Source organism: Geotrypetes seraphini, chromosome 11 (genome assembly GCF_902459505.1).
Source record: "Geotrypetes seraphini chromosome 11, aGeoSer1.1, whole genome shotgun sequence".
In the NCBI taxonomy this organism is placed as follows: Eukaryota; Metazoa; Chordata; class Amphibia; order Gymnophiona; family Dermophiidae; genus Geotrypetes; species Geotrypetes seraphini.
Genome location: NC_047094.1, coordinates 48,888,082 through 48,905,105, shown reverse-complemented (window position 1 = coordinate 48,905,105; position 17,024 = coordinate 48,888,082). Strand labels below are relative to the sequence as shown.

At 42.8% G+C, this 17,024-nt stretch overlaps 1 protein-coding gene across 3 annotated transcripts in view; it reads right to left on the bottom strand.

Annotated features, from left to right (window-relative positions):
- RHOT2 (ras homolog family member T2) overlaps positions 1-17,024 on the bottom strand; it is a 78,039-nt gene that overhangs the window by 60,622 nt on the left and 393 nt on the right. Inside the window, exons 1-6 of one of the 3 annotated variants that reach the window (XM_033963032.1) lie at positions 16,687-17,016; positions 12,871-12,929; positions 12,374-12,455; positions 12,029-12,072; positions 9,269-9,322; positions 7,371-7,423 (exon numbers count right to left, since the gene is read on the bottom strand). In XM_033963032.1, coding sequence (XP_033818923.1) covers positions 7,371-7,423; positions 9,269-9,322; positions 12,029-12,072; positions 12,374-12,455; positions 12,871-12,929; positions 16,687-16,723 — 329 coding nt within the window. In that variant the 5' untranslated portion in view covers positions 16,724-17,016. Of the gene's footprint in view, positions 1-7,370; positions 7,424-9,268; positions 9,323-12,028; positions 12,073-12,373; positions 12,456-12,870; positions 12,930-16,686; positions 17,017-17,024 lie in introns of those variants that run through there. The other 2 variants (XM_033963033.1, XM_033963034.1) reach the window with 2 other exon arrangements.

The window sequence follows — 17,024 nt, the reverse complement described above, 5'->3', positions numbered from 1 at the left end:
ACAAAGGTGCGCTAGTGTTTTAAGCGCACGCACCGGATTAGCGCGCACTAGCCGAAAAACTACTGCCTGCTCAAGAGGAGGCGGTAGCGGCTAATGCACGCTATTCTACATGTTAAGGCCCTAACGCACCTTTGTAAAAGGAGCCCTAAGTGAATAAATTAAAATACAGTACCTCAGCCTTGAGGCCTTGTAATTAAGAGATTAAACTCACAGATTGGCATTCCTGATTCTACATTTTAGCTAATGCTACAGAAGTTCAGAAGGTTGATTTTGTGACTTTTAAGACATAAATTTATGTACCATTCTTCATATACATCCATGGAGTTTATAGGTTCTCAGAGGAACAGGAAACTTGGGTGTTTTATAGAGAATCTGTTCCTTGTAGATTAGAGCATACAATACTAATTGGGAGGTCATACAGATGCCAGGATGTAGCTGTGAAGACTAGGCTTTTTACTGACATGATTAATATTTGAAAAGGTCAGAGATCAAAAGTGATTTAGAAAGAAAAAGTGAAACACTGCCACCTGCTGGGTTTAAAAACTTAACAGCATGAACTTAACATTAAAATTAAGGATTTAAAAGTAACATTGACGTAAGGATTTCCGACGCAGGTGGGGATCTTGAGAGGAGCCGCCGCCACGTCTTTCAACTTAAAAGTACAATACGGCAAGGCGAGCAGGGAGCAGGCCAGACCGAAGCTCCGAATTTCTCCCCGATGTCGGCTTCAGGCGGCGCGGAGGCTGTCGGCTTCTAATGCTGCGCGAATCTCCTCACTGTCTCTCCCGGATGTCGGCTTCAGGTGGTAAGAGATTGGGAAGCTGCGCTTTGGTGGGGGAAGTGGCGGGTGAGCTAGAGAGGGAGGGAGCAACAGCCGGCTGAGGTGAGGGCCTTTCTCTGCAACAGGAACTCTTCAGTCCCATCATTGCCTGAATCCCTCTGTTCCCTCTGGGCTTTTCACTCCTCCATGCCCTGGTTTCTCCAGCTGTCTCATACAGCTGTCTGCTCCAGCTGTCTCATCCGTCCACCTCTGGGGTGTTAGCAACGCCCTCGCTGTCCCCACGTCTCCCACCAACATTCCCCATTCTCTCCTTCATTCCCATCACCTCCTGATCAGCATCCAAACGCGTGGTTTAAACTTCATCATGTCACTTTCAAAATCAGAGGAGAAAATCCAAATGGGCTGGCCCAACCCCATAGAAACATAGAAATAGACGGCAGATAAGGGCCACGGCCCATCTAGTCTGCCCACCCTAATGTCCCTCCCCTACCTTTGCCCTGTGAATAGATCCCATGTGCCGATCCCATTTGGCCTTAAAATCAGGCACGCTGCTGGCCTCAATCACCTGTAGTGGAAGACTATTCCAGCGATCAACCACTCTTTCAGTGAAAAAGAATTTCCTGGTGTCACCTCGTAGTTTCCCGCCCCTGATTTTCCACGGATGCCCTCTTGTTGTCGTGGGACCCTTGAAAAAGAAGATATCTTCCTCCGCCTCGATGCGGCTCGTAAGATACTTGAACGTCTCGATCATGTCTCCCCTCTCTCTGCGCTCCTCGAGCGAGTAGCTGTAATTTGTCAAGCCGTTCTTCGTATGGAAGATCCTTGAGTCCCGAGACCATCTGGGTGGCCATTCTCTGCACCGACTCCAGTCTCAGCACATCCTTGCGATAATGCGGCCTCCAGAATTGCACACAGTATTCCAGGTGGGGCCTCACCATGGATCTATACAATGGCATAATGACTTCCGCCTTACGACTGACGAAACCCCTTCGTATGCAGCTCATGATTTGTCTTGCCTTGGACGAAGCCTGTTCCACTTGATTGGCAGACTTCATGTCTTCACTGACGATTACCCCCAAGTCTCGTTCTGCTACCGTTTTTGCTAGGATCTCGCCATTAAGGGTATAAGACTTGTATGGATTTTGGCTGCCCAGGTGCATAACTTTGCATTTTTTGGCATTGAAGTTGAGTTGCCATGTCCTAGACCATCACTCCAGTAGGAGTAGGAGGAGGAGGAGGGAAATTTAGCAGTGACACCAGGAAGTACTTCTTCACAGAAAGGGTTGTGGATCATTGGAACAAACTTCCGGTGCAGGTGATCAAGGCCACCAGCGTGCTCGACTTTAAGAATAAATGGGACATCCACGTGGGATCCCTATGAAGGTCGAGCTAAGGAACTAAGTCATATGCACTCAGACTTAATGGGGTGGGTCAGTAGAGTGGGCAGACTTGATGGGCTGTAGCCCTTTTCTGCCGTCATCTTTCTATGTTTCTATATGTTTCTATGCATCATGTTGTCGGGCATTGAATCTTCGTCTGTTGTGCATTTGCCCACTACATTACTTAGTTTGGCGTCATCGGCGAATAATGTTATTTTACCTCGAAGCCCTTCTGCCAAGTCTCTTATAAAGATGTTGAATAGGATTGGGCCCAAGACTGAGCCCTGTGGCACTCCACTGATCACCTCCGTCATTTCGAAGGGGGTGCCGTTCACCACCACCCTTTGAAGCCTACCTCCAAGCCAGTTCCCAACCCATTGCGTCAATGTGTCGCCTAATCCTATAGAACTCATCTTGCTCAGCAACCTGCAGTGTGGTACACTATCGAATGCTTTGCTAAAGTCCAGGTACACGATGTCCAGGGACTCCCCAATATCCAGCTTCCCCGTCACCCAATCAAAGAAGCTGATCAGGTTGGATTGGCATGATCTCCCTTTAGTAAATCCATGTTGTCGGGGATCCCGTAGATTCTCCTCATCCAGGATCTTATCCAATTGGCATTTGATTAGAGTTTCCATTAGTTTGCTCACTATCGATGTTAGACTCACTGGTCTGTAGTTTGCTGTCTCCATCTTTGAGCCTTTCTTGTGGAGTGGAATGACGTTAGCCGTCCTCCAGTCCAACGGGACGCTGCCTGTACTAAGGGAGAGGTTGAAGAGCGCGGACACTGGCTCCGCCAAGACATCACTCAGCTCCCTTAGCACCCTGGGATGCAGGTTGTCCAGCCCCATTGCTTTGTTAACCTTGAGCTTTGACAGCTCACCGTAGTCACTGCTGGGCGTAAACTCAAAGTTACTAAATGGGTCAACTGAGCCAACCCTTGTCTGTAGCTGAGGGCCGAGCCCCGGCTCTTCTCGGGTGAAGACTGAGCAGAAGTATTCATTTAATAGTTGGGCTTTTTCCGAATTCTTTTCCACAAAGTCTCCGTCTGGATTCCTAAGACGTACAATACCGCTTGAGTTTTTTCTTCTATCACTGATATACCTGAAGAAGGATTTATCTCCCTTCTGGATGTTCTTTGCTAGAGACTCCTCCATGTGGAATTTAGCCTCCCTGACTGCTGTTTTGACGGCTTTTGATTTGGTCAGGTAGTCTGCTCTAGAGTCCTGCTTCCCCGATTGTTTGTAAGAGATGAATGCTTTTTTCTTCTCCTTGATGAGGTCTGAGATCTCTGCAGTAAACCACTGTGGCTTATTGTTCCTTCGCCGTTTACTTACTGATTTAACATAGCGGTTTGTTGCTTCTTGTATGGTTGCTTTCAAAGTCGACCACATATCTTCCACGTTATCGGTTTCTGCTTGGCTTTGTAGCGCCTGGTGAACGAAGTCTCCCATTTCTTTGAAATTTGTGTCTTTGAATTTGAGGACCTTGGTCAGTGTGGTACATTTAGTGAAACCTTTCCTGAGATTGAACCATACCATGTTGTGGTCACTGGAGGCCAATGTGTTGCCCACCGAGACCTCTGTGACATTTTCTCCATTGGTAAGTATCAGGTCCAGTATTGCCTGATCCCTTGTTGGTTCCAACACCAGTTGCCTGAGTCTTGCTCCCTTCATAGAGTTTAATAGCCTCCTGCTGCTGCCGGAAGCAGAGGTAAGTGTAACCCAATCCACATCAGGCATGTTAAAGTCACCCAGCAATACTGTGTCCCCACACAAGGTGATATTTTCTATATCTCCGATAATTTCCATATCCAGGTCATCCTGTTGTCTTGGGGGTCTGTAAATTACGCCAAGATACAAACATTTGTCCTTCCCTCTGGCCAAATTAACCCAAAGGGATTCCCCAGTATACTGGACATCTGAGAGTCTCGTGACCTTAATGTCATCTTTAGTATATAATGCTACACCTCCTCCCATTCTGCCCTTCCTGTCCCGGCGAAGCAAGTTGTAATCCGGTATGACCATGTCCCACCCGTGGGAGTCTGTGAGCCAGGTCTCGGATATCGACACCACATCCAGGTCGGCATTCCTTATTTCTGTTTCCATTTCCAGGATCTTGTTTCCTAAACTGTGTGCGTTGACGTACATAGCCCTCCATGTTGTATTTTTGTTACGTCTCAATGGGGATATTCCTGCTTGATCTACTTGAACACCTTTAGCATTATTTGTGCTTTCCTTAGACCCAGAACCACAATGTGTACTCCCCATATACCCAGAACTACAGTGTGTACTCCCCCTAGACCCGGAATTACAATGTGACCCATAAATATGATGTGACCCTACTCCCGATTCGAAAATGTGTGTACCCACCCCTGACCCAGACCTAGAATTTCGGTGATTACTTACCTCAGCCTCAAAAATGTATTGGCAGTTTAGTTCGCCAGGTATGTTGTTTGTGCCTGTACCCTCCCCCGACTTACCTAGTTTAAAGCCCTGTGGAATAGGCAGGCTAGATGGTGTCCAAGGACATTCTTCCCTCTTCTGGTCAGGTGTAGCCCGTCGTGTCCCTGTAGTCCTTGCAATGCTTCTCCATGGTGCAGAAACCCGAAGTTCATCTCCTTGCACCATCCTCGCAGCCAGTCGTTCGCCCTATGTATTCGATCCTCTCTGGCTCTGCCCTTGCCCCTCACTGGGAGAATCGAGGAGAAGACTCCTCATCCATCCTCCTCATCCATGCATCCATCCTCCTCAGCTTCTCCCCCAGGGCCCTGAAGTCTTCAGGTATGCTGTCCGTGCTGCTCCTTGCGGTGTCGTTGGTTCCGACGTGGATTAGAACCATGGGGAAGTGTTCTCGGGTGATGAGTCTGTCAAGGCAAGCAGTGACATCCCGGATCCTGGCCCCTGGCAAACAGCAGATCTCTCTTGATTGTAGGTCTGGTCTGCAGATTGGTCCCTCGGTGCCCCTCAGCAGTGAATCTCCGATGACCACCACTCTGCGCTTCTTAGGGGTGGGCTGTACTGTTGATTCCGGAGCTGGAACCGTCTGCTGAACAACTTCTTGTACCTCTTTCTCCAGACCTTCTTGTAGCAGCTGATATCTGTTCCTCAGGGCGATTTGAGGTGTCGGTGTAGAGCTGTCCTGTAAGAGAGAAAAAGAGACAGAGTTAGGTCCTCTGCGTTTTCTTGTGGAGGAAGTCACCAGCTGCCAGGAGTCAGCGTCTCCAACCACTTCCTGCATTCCGGCGGTTTGTCTCAAGGTGGCCGTTATGGACGCTTTGGGTGTTCCCAGGGTGGTCTTGTCAGGTTACTGTTCAGCGATCTGAGACAGCTCCTGGATGACTCCATCGATGAAGGTCTCGTCGTCTCGGATGCTCCTTAAGCGCTGAACCTCCTCTCTCAGGCTCTTCAGCTCCATCAAAAGGCTATCGTCCGGTTGATCCATTACTTCTGTCTGCGTTGAGACTGTAGACATCTTTGAGGGGATGGCCTCGGTCTGTACAGAGACCTCTGCCCTCCGTCCTGGTTCCCCTTCCATCTGTACTCGGACCATAGCCATCCCCTGGGTGCTCTCGGTGACTGAACCCCGAAAGAATATCTCCTTCCCTCGCTTCTGTTTTTTTGCTCTTTGGTGTCTGTTAGCTTTTTGAGGTTTTGAAAACTCATATTGCAAGACTGGATAGGGTTCTGTGCTCAGGACTGAAATTCTTTCAGGGGAAGAGATGGGGGGGAGAAAAAGGAAGGGAGGCCTACTGCTGGATAGGGGGACAGGAAAGAGGTGCTGATGGACAGGGGAACAGGAAAGAGGTGCTGATGGACAGGGGAAGAGACAGGGGGGGGGGGAAGAAAAAGGAAGGGAGGCCTGCTGGACAGGGGGACAGAAAAAAGGTGCTGATGGACAGGGAAGACGAGGGGAAGAAAAAGGAAGGGAGGTCTACTGCTGGACAGGAAAGAGGTGCTGCTGGACAGGGGGGGGAGATAAAAAAAGGGAGAAGGACTGCTGCTGGATAAGGGGAGCAGTGAAGGGGTGGTGGTGGACACAAGGAAGGTACAAGGAAGGGAGAATGGGTGGACAGCCGAGGAAAAATAAAGACACAAAGAAAGACAGAAATATAGAACGTGGCTAAGGAGAGAGAGAGAGAGAGAAAGAAATAAACACAGACATACACACATATATTCTAGCACCCGTTAATATAACGGGCTATAACACTAGTAGGGTATAAATCTGTTTGTCCTTGCTTTCTCCCTTTGAAGAGCACTGAAATTCTGATAGCTTGCTCTTCCCAGACAATGGAAGCACTGATAATAAAATCTACTTGTTTATTACATGGCTTGTCCTCATGTCTGTTATTTAAATTCACAGAACAGAGTCTCTAGCCCAATCATGTGGGAGAGAGAATCCATTCTGGCAATTCTTTTGGACTCGATGTTCAAGTCTTTCAGCCTGGCTTGAACAAGAGGTCAAAGCTGGAACCAGGAGAAAACAGAGTTTGGAGGCTAGATGATGTTAAGACTCAAACACGTCTTTGAAAAGAAAATTTTTAAGGGCTCATTTGAACTTATCAAGGCTTTTATCCACCCTTAAGTGGGCTGGCAGTGAATTCCATTTAAGTGGGGCTGTTACCGAAATTATAGTCGTATGACACGTATTAACAACTTTTAATGAGGGGACCGATAAAAGACTTTGAGAAGTGAATCTAAGAGAACGAGCTGGTATATGGGGGTATAAGAATTTTGTCAATAAAACTTGGAACATTCTTAATCTGAACTTTAAACGTCAACAACGCTATTTTATATGTTATTCTATGTGTGACTGGGAGCCAATGAGCTTTTTTCAGAAGGGAGGTGACATGGTTGAACTTCCTGGATTTGGAAATGATTTTAATTACAGTATTTTGAATCATTTGCCCAAGTTTGCAGTTTAAATTTAGCCTGGTTTTGATAGCTTAGATCTTTGATATGAGAGCCCCTCATCACACATTAATATTTGACTCAGCATAGAGAGCTGTATAACAGGAATAGTGTGTTTGCAGTAATTTATACCATTAGCACCTATGACTACACAAAGTGGTTGTGGTGGGTGGAGAGTGAGGTACAGGCTGATAAACTGAAAGACAGCCAGCTTTCTTATATGCTTTAGTTCATCAGCATCTACTCCCTTCCATCCATCACAGACTGACCTCCTGCCTGCCTCTGTTTACCCCATCATACCTGAAACCCTTCTCTGCACCACCGTTCACAAGAGGAATCCATTTTGTGCTGATCTGAAAGGCAAAACATAATTTCGTAAGGGTCCTAGAAACAGGATCTGTGAAATTAAGAACTCAACAGCTTAAGGAGTTTTCCTCTAGTCCTTGTCACTTCCAGACAGCAGATAATCCTGATTAAAGCTGGATTGTATGAAGAGCGAGCAACGCAACACGATGGGATCACTGGTCTGCTGACATCCTTTCTCGTCTCTTACATTATAGATTTTGGCCATTCTTACACACATTGGCTTACCCCTCTTTTATGAAGCCACATTAGGCTTTTTTTTTACCGTCGGCCGTGGCGGTATTAGCTCAGACACTCACAGAATTCCTATGAGCATCATAGCTAATATTGCCGCAGCTTGCGATAAAAACAGTCTAGTGCGGCTTCGTAAAAGGGGGGTTAGTTGAGCTCAGAACAGTGAGCGCTTCATGGGAAACTGACAATGTCAAATGCCAAGACAGTCTACAGCAGTGGTCTCAAACTCGCGGCTCGCCAAGTACTATTTTGAGGCCCTCGGTATGTTTATCATAATCACAAAAGTAAAATAAAACAGTTTCTTGATCATATGTCTCTTTAGCTATAAATGACAATATTATTATTAAGACTTAGCCAAAGGAAAGATTTATACACTATAAAGAGTTTTACCTCATGCAAAACTGTCATTTCTTTAATAAACTATTACACTCTTCACATTCAGTCCCGTTGCAGGTAGTAAGATATTTTATATTAGTGCCTGTGGAATATCAGACCGCCCCTGGAGCACTCAAGCTTCCCGGGGTTCAATTCCTTATTCCTCCCAGTGCGGCACACTCTTATTTGTCTTATTTATCTCAATTTCTCCTTCTTTCATTCATAATTTAAATAGTTTTAGCATTTAATTTTGTAACTATTCATTTCAATAATTTACTTTAATAACTAGTAACTTAGCTTTTCAGTCTTCAATAAATACGTCCCCTTTACCAACACGTTTCGCTTATTCTTTGTCAAGGTTGGGGAAGCTACTATAACTCTTCATCTCATTTACAAGCCGCTGGGGGCTTGAGTGCTCCAGGGGCGGTCTGATATCCCACAGGCACTAATATAAGATATCTTACTACCTGCAACGGGACTGAATGTGAAGAGTAATAGTTTGTTGTAAAAGTATTTGAAGCAAGAGAAGATGACTCAGATGCAAGTAAATCAAGATTTCTTTAATAAGACATTAACTATTTTTTCTGAGGACCTCCAAGTACCTACAAATCCAAAACGTGGCCTTTCAAAGATTTTGAGTTTGAGACCACTGGTCCACTGTATCTACCCTTATACATAAATGAAAACAAGAATGACTGAGAAAAATTAGAAGAAAAAGATCTTACAAGCCTAATCACTGCAAGCACTAACAGCAAAGTTTCAACTCAAAATAATTCTATTCTCAACTTGTTAAACACATGTTCAAAAAAATCCTACCAGAAACCAAGGCTCAAACTTGAAAAATGCAACTTATCTTAAACAGCTCAAAGTCTTATCGGTCCCCTCATTAAAAGTTAACACTTGTCGTACAACTATATTTTCGATAACAGCCCCACTTATATGGAATTCACTGCCAGCCCACTTAAGGGTGGATAAAGCCTTTAATTCTGCAAAGTCTGACTGCGGACAATCTTGGTATTTGATATTACCATTAATTTTTCATGGTCATTTTTTTTTTGTTTTCCTTTGAAGGTCCAGAGAACTCTGGCACCCCTCTACGTGAAGCATGTGGGAAGAGACAGACATCAAATAAATCTCTACAAGCAACATAATAAGAAAAGAGTGCTGAGCCAGGGCACAACTGTGGTGCCGAATAGAAGAGCAAGATTCCAAAGCCATTCCCATACCTTCTCTATTGTGGCACCATCTGTCACATCATAAACTATACACACCACATTTGCCTGAAAGAAATGAGAGGGGTTAAGATCAGACTTTTCACACTGGATGTTCAACCTGAATGTCTACATCGGTGCTTGTCAATCTTTTTGTGGCTCTAACCCCTTAGGGCTGGATTCTACAAATGGGGCCGGTATTGGCGGCAGCCTAAAAAACGGCCACTGGTCACATGTCAATCATGCAACAGCACTGTTTGTATAACTGCGGCTACCTCCAACATAGGTACCAGAAATGTAGGTCAGGGTTTTCGAGGTCTACATTTCTGGTGCCTCTGTTTGACGTGAATTGTGTCTAGTGTCCATTTAACCCTACTCTCTGTTTCTGTTTTCCTAATCCACAACAGAACTTTGCCCCCTATCCCATGATTCTAATTTTCTTGGGAATCACTCATGAGGAAATTTTGTCGAAAGCTTTTTGAAAATCTAAATACACTACGTCAACCAGCTCATCTTTTTTTTTTTAATTTCTTTATTCAGTTTTGCATATTACAACAAGTGTATCAGAAAAATTCATATAATCTTATAAATATACACTTGATTTTCTTCATGAACACTTTAAGTACAATATATCATACTTATATTCATATTTTATAATGATTTAAATATTATGTAATACATTTAATAAATATGACAAATGTAAATAAAATAGAAAAAACCCCAATCCCTCCCTACCTATTTCAGAAAATCTAACCTAATACATCAAAATGTATTACTTAATTCATACATATTATGAGATAAATAAAATAATACCCACCCCCATCCCAACTTAACAAATATCTTATTATGGGAAAATGTTATTAATCATTACAAAAATCTGCTAATGGTCTCCAAATCTTCAGAAATTTACCAAAGTAACCTTTCTGTGTTGCTACTGTGCGTTCCATTTTATATATATGGCATACCGAATTCAACCAAAAGTTATAACTTAATCTGTCATAATTTTTCCAATTGTATGTTATTTGTTGAATTGCTACACCAGTCAATATGAATAAAAGTTTGTTATTATGTGATGAAATTTGACTCTTTGCTCTCATTGTCGTACCAAATAAAATAGCATCATAAGTCAAGGCTACTGGATTGTCCATCATCCTATTTATTTGAGGCCAAATTGATTTCCAAAATAATAATATAAATGAACAATAGAATAAAAGATGATCTAATGCCCAGCCTCAAGATGACAGCTCATCTTTATCTACACGCTTATTTACGCTTCAAAAAAATGGAGCCAATTGGGGAGGCAAGACTTCCCTTGGTTGAACCCATGCCGACTCTGATCCATTAAACCATGCTAGTCTAAATGTTCCATAATTTCATTCCTTATAATAGTTTCCACTATCTTGCCTGGAAGTCAGGCTTGACATATGCACACCTATCTAATGCATTACCCAGCAGCATGGAGATTTAAATAACCCCAGCAGACTCTGCTCTGTCCCGAGCAGCCACTGTATCATCAAAGCACAGGTCCTTCCCCAAATAAGGACTCTTTGAGTACCACAGAAAAAAGTAACATAGGGCTCCTTTTACAAAGGTGCGTTAGCGTTTTTAGCGCATGCACAGGATTAGTGCGCGCTAGCCAAAAAATTACTGCCTGCTTAAAAGGAGGTGGATGTGGCTAGTGTGGCATTTTAGCGTGCGCTAAAACCGCTAGCGTGCCTTTGTAAAAGGAGCCCATAGTGTATGCTGGTAAATGAGGATCATTTGGCCCATCTCATCTGCTTACTAAACACTATCTATACTATTTTGGCACTAGTCACTAGGTCTCTCTGCCCTTATCATTCCTGTGTACTAAATCAAATCTCCTTCCTGTTAGCCATATAGGTTTAACCACCTGTAGAAAGTCACCATTTATCTTTTTATTTATTTATTTTATTGCAAACATTTGTTATACTGCCAAATTGAAAAAAATGGCATCAAGGTAGTTTACAATAACCATATAAATAAATAAACAGAACAAAAAACAAACCAACCAAAAACTCTGCACCCCCAGAAAGGCAAATAACAGATCTATATGGAGTATTTAGGACAAAATATAAAAATTTAAAAAACAAACAAACGGAGAATGCAGCCAATATTCTTGCTGTACATGCCAGGCAACCTGCCATCTTTTCCAAGGATACCTGCCAGTGTAACAATTTCAGTGCAGTTCCATACAGGCCACACTGTCCTGAAAGCTTGACAGTCATGCTACTGGGCTGTGTAAGCTGACTTTATTTTGTCTACCCCTTTTCACTTTCTATAACTCTAGCATTCTGAGCCGACTCTGGAAATCCAGAAATTCAAAGCTGATGTCCTGATTGAATTTCTGGGTTTAATGCCAGCAGCGGTCAGCCAAATGCTGACCGCTACCTGTTAATATCAGGCCTATGATTTCTTTATCTCACGTTCCTTGGTTATTTTTATAGCAGAGTATTGTATGCTGGGGTTGGGGAATTATATAGATATGAAATTGCATACTCCCTTCTGAGTGTAAGGGAATATGCATTTTCATATCTAATTCAAGGCCCAGAACCTCCCCAACCCCAGGATTAACATTTCTTTAACTTACCTCTTCCCCTCTTGCCCTTCCTTTTTATATCTGTCCCAGTATGCCTGAATTCTATCATTAGTTTGACCAAGATCAATTCTACTGGTAGGTTATTCCTGCATCTACCATCCTCCTAGTCAAATTAGAGAGAAATGTCTTCTCTCTTGGCACAGATCATCATAACTCACTTTGGAAATCTCCTCCTGCAGTTCTTCTTCTGTCTGCTCCAACTCTGCAGTAGAAAAAAAATAAGAGGTTACATCAACCACCACGGTGCTTTATGCCACTGAATAAGCATGTAGAAACAGGAAGGGATTTCAGAGGACAATGTGAAGAAAGAGATGTAAATGCTAAACAATTCTGAGGTACAGAGCCGACATGAATGATAAAGGAAGCCAGAGAATGGTAATATGGGGGTGAGATGCTGTATCCTGTGGTACTAGGCATATCCAAAACAGCAACGGTGAGGGCGAGATCAGTGATGCTGGCATAAATACTGAATGCCGCATTGTTGTGGTAGAGAGAAATGCTACCTGAGTAATCGACTATGTGAGTGGGGATTTTTTCTGGAGTGACATCAGCAGGAATCGTTATCTCTTCTGCACGAGGGGGAACCTGCAAAACAAATACATTTTATTAAAGAAGAGGCATGCTAGCCATGAACTAAATTTAGCAACTTCAGAGAACAGGTATATATCCTTTTTAAGCTACATAAAACTTATAATCACTTAAGTCACTTTGAATATCAGGCCCATAGGCCCGGATTCTATATATGGCAGCGTCATCGACGGCCACCTTAAAAACGTTTATAGAATTGCACCTCTGGGAAAGGTAGGCACTGGAAATGACTGAATATTCTATTAGTGTCTAGATTGCTTAACACAAAGAAAGCGTGTCTCTTCACGCTGTTTGCTGTCTCTGCACAACTGGGTATCATTTCTCAGAGTGAGCAATTAGCATAGCATAGTATAAGGCTGGAGAGAGAAAGCCTCAAGTGACAAGGAAGAGTATATCAAGCCTTTTCACCAACCTCTTCAGGGAATTCTTCACCCACCAATGCCATGATCAGCGACGTCTTTCCAACTTTGGCTACAGAGAGAGAAAGAGAGATCACAACAGATTCAGGCTGCATACTCAGACTGATCTACCTGGAAGTTTGGAAGCCATGAATGATCAGACCTGTTATTCCCCGAGTCTGTTGCGGGTCCCTGCACTCAGCTGTCACTCTAACCACTGCTTGTGAAAAGATTTATTACTTCCCATGAATGACGTGCACTTTTAGCCATGCAGTGGTTTGCCACAAGCTTTCTTCACTATGTATTTAGGGACAAGGGGTGTGAGAAGCAGACATCGGTGTCAAATATATAATGGGATGAAAGCCAAGTTCTAGGAAATTAATTCAAGCTCTCACAAGCCTTCTGCAACAAGAACTTCTAGTTTACCTTTATAGCTGCTATGCCTACTGAATAACAAACTCTGTCATGCTGAAGAACAAAAAGGAATTAAACAGGAATGTTATCACTTCAATTACCTACTCAGCTGTGATTTTTGTAAATATCTAAACTGCAACATTTAAAATATACAGCAAAGTGCCAAAAATCTAGTTTTGTTATTTATTTATTTGGATTTTGCACAAACCTTTTCCAGTAATAGCTCAAAGTGAGCTACCTTTGGATACACTGGGTATTAATATTTTTTTTGCTCAAAGAACTTTTTTTGACTAACACGAGGATTGCTACATTTAATTTCACTTTTATTTAATATATTAGATTTCTCTTTCCATGAACGATTTTCAAACTGGAACCTGAAGGACACAATGTTTACAGACAATATTATAAAGACTCATTTTTTTTTTTTTTCAATCACCAAGACACTTTATTATCTTTCCCCTGCAAAGAAAGCTAAGAAATGAAAGGGGTTGATTTATGAAATAGTTTAGAATGATTTTTGAGCTGTTGGTAAACAGAGGGTGAGGAAACATTTAGCAGTAAGAGTAACTTGCATTTGCACAGCACCTTTTCCTTAGATTTAGGGCTCCTTTTACGAAGCCGCATTAGCGGTTTAACGCACGCTAAACTGCCGGACGCGATAGCCGCTACCGCCTCCTCTTGAGCAGGCGGTAGTTTTTCAGCTAGCGCAGGGGTTAGCGTGTGATTAAAAGTCGCTAACGCGGCTTTGTAAAAGGAGCCCTTAATGTTACAAACAGTGTGTATAGGTTAATTTATAGAAACGCCAAAGAGAGAGATAGATCTACCTCTAGATAGATGATCTGACAGCTAGAACTGTTGAGTGACCGCTTGGAAGAGTCAATACTACTATAGTAATACGGTTATTAGTCAATTACATTTGGGCCTAGCTTTGTCTCTTTGATAGAAAGTGGCCCAGGAGCCCTAAGATTACCACCTTACTCAAATCAACCCAGAAGTTAATCCAGTTATAGCTCTACTTCACTAAAGTCATGAAGACGCAGTGCTGATTTCCCTAAGAAAAGTAGGGTTACATTGCCATGCATGCATTGAGGTAATAGCAGAAATGATCAGCCTCTCTTGGATGATGTGGGCAAAGTGACATTTCTAGGTGCTGGAAAGTAAGAGCAAAGTGATGCACATTGAGTAGACTAACCCAAATTATAGACACATGATGCTAAGTTCAACAGTATGGGTTCCTTTCACTAAGGTGCACTAGCGGTTTTAGTGCGTGCGCTAGACGCTAATGCTGCCATAGAGCTTGCGTTAGTATTTTTCATTTAGTGCATGGTTTGCGCGTGCTAATCTTCAGTGCGCGCTAAAAACGCTAGCGCACCTTAGTAAAAGGAGCCATAAGAGTTGTCATAGAGGAAAAGGTTTTAGGGATCATTGTGGACGACACATTAAAATCTACTCATCATACAAGTTATAGCAGCCAAAAACACAAACAGAATTTTATGCATTTTTAAAAAACGAATAAAGAATAAATTGGAGAATATCAAAATGCCTCTATCATCAGACTGCAGTTTGAGTATTGTGAGCAATTTTGGTCACTACATTTCAAAAACATGTAGTAGAACCTCCCCTCTTCGGAACCTGAGTTCTCTCCAACTTTTCCGTAAACATCTGAAAACCTGGCTTTTCTCAAAAATGTAACACTCCCCCCTCCTCTGATATCCTAGTCCTCTAAACATTCTTCTTTCCTCCGATCTTCATCCTTTCCTTGGAGTTCCTTTCTCATCCCAATTCCTGTAAACCGTGCCGAGCTCCACGACTATGGAGATGGTGCGGTATACAAATCTAAGGTTTAGTTTAGTTAAAAAATATAAAAGGTAAGCAAAAATGACTAAGGAAGTAAACTTGGAGAAGAGAGCTGAGGGGGAGTTATGACTGAAGTCTATAAAATCCGGAATAGAATGAAATTGACTGTTTATTCTATATAAAATATATATATTTGTATATATATATATATATATATGTATATATATATAATATATACATATATAATATATACATACATATATAATATATATATATATTTGTATATATATATATAATATGTATATATATATATAAGACCAGGTACATTCCATGAAGTTCCATAGCAGATATTTAAAACAAATAGAAATATTTTTTTAAACTCAAATTAAGCTCTGGAACTTACTGACAGAGCAAGTAATAAAAGCAGTTTAAAAAAAGGTATGGACAAATTTAGGAGGCAAAATGCATAAACTGTTAAGGTAGGCCTAGGGAAAGTCACTGCTTATTCCTGAGGTTAACCAACATGGAATCTTGCTACTTTTTAGGACTCTTATCAGGTACTTGGACTGGCCACTGCTGGATACTGGACTAAATGGACCCTTGGGCTGATCCAGTAATGTAGTGCTTATGTTTTTACATATGAAGGAATTATTATTATACCCAGGGCAGTCACTAGACAAAATGGTATCCAGGGCCAGGGTTACTTTAGGCATCCCTTTAGGCTCATGAATTTATAGACTGAGTCAAAATGTCAACTCAGCACTTTGGGCTGTTGCTCCAGTTGCCCTCACCTTAGGATGGTCCTAATTATGCCCTATCTACTTGGAATAGAAAATCACAGTGACTCCGAGACCCCTGCAGTATACAACAAATCCCAGAATGACTACTTGTATGACATCTCCTATGCAAGTACACAAAAGCAGATGTGGAACAATTTGAAAAGAGGGACATTAAAAAGTAACTTATTGTGACAGCTTGTCATCAGTGGTCCATTTCTTCTGTGGCTTGTATTTCAAGACTAATGACACTGCAGTTTTTGGTGATCTTTTGGGTGTTTTTCTTTTCTACTGGTAATATAAATTTATCCTTAAAGTTAACAGACACAGTGGTTCTGAACTCTGATGGTCAGATTACACTAAGGGATACAATTCAAGGAGTGAGAGTTTTGACTAGCACTGGTTTTCTATTTTCTTTTTACATCTTGTACTCTCTACTTTTTACCGTTTGAAATCAGTATTCTAACAGGGCTTGTAGGAAAGCTACAGTAGGACTAGGCTCCAAACTCCCTCCTTGAGTTGGGTCACCAAGCATATTTAGATCCTTATATATAAACTAGACTTTTTAAAACATACTTTTAAATATGCAAATTAATATCTTCTATATGTAGACTGAGATCATATGCAAAATACTGAGATCCACACTGCAGAATCCTGGCTTAACCTAAACTTTATTCCTGGTTCCCTGTCCTAAAAAGAGGCGTGCCTTTGCCTCCGTTCCGGGTTTTCAACTCCTGCTTCACAGCAGTCTAGGAGCTTCTCTGGAGGAGCAGAAAGCCCGGGCTAACTCTACGGACCAGCAGAGACTTGCCCAAGCCCCTTTCCTACGGCGGCGGTGCTCACCCTCCCCCAGCAGCAGGATTCGCACGTCTCGCCTCATGTCGCCTCCACCACCGCTCGTTCCTACTCTGGTGCCACTCTCCGGAGTCCTCGACTCACGCCGGCGCGAGCAACTCTACTTCCGGCTTCCCCGCACGCTTCCCCACAGACCCGTAATTGCGTCACTTCCAGAGCCAACCATAGTCGCCGTGCTGAGCCGCACGTCAAACGGCGCCCAGCCCGAAAGCGAGGGAGGTTGTTGCTCTCCAGAGACAAACGGGACGGTTCAAAGCAGCGTTTACTCGTGTAATTCGCAGAGAAAGAGAGACTTGGGGAAGTGAAGGGACGTCTTCCTTCGTGCT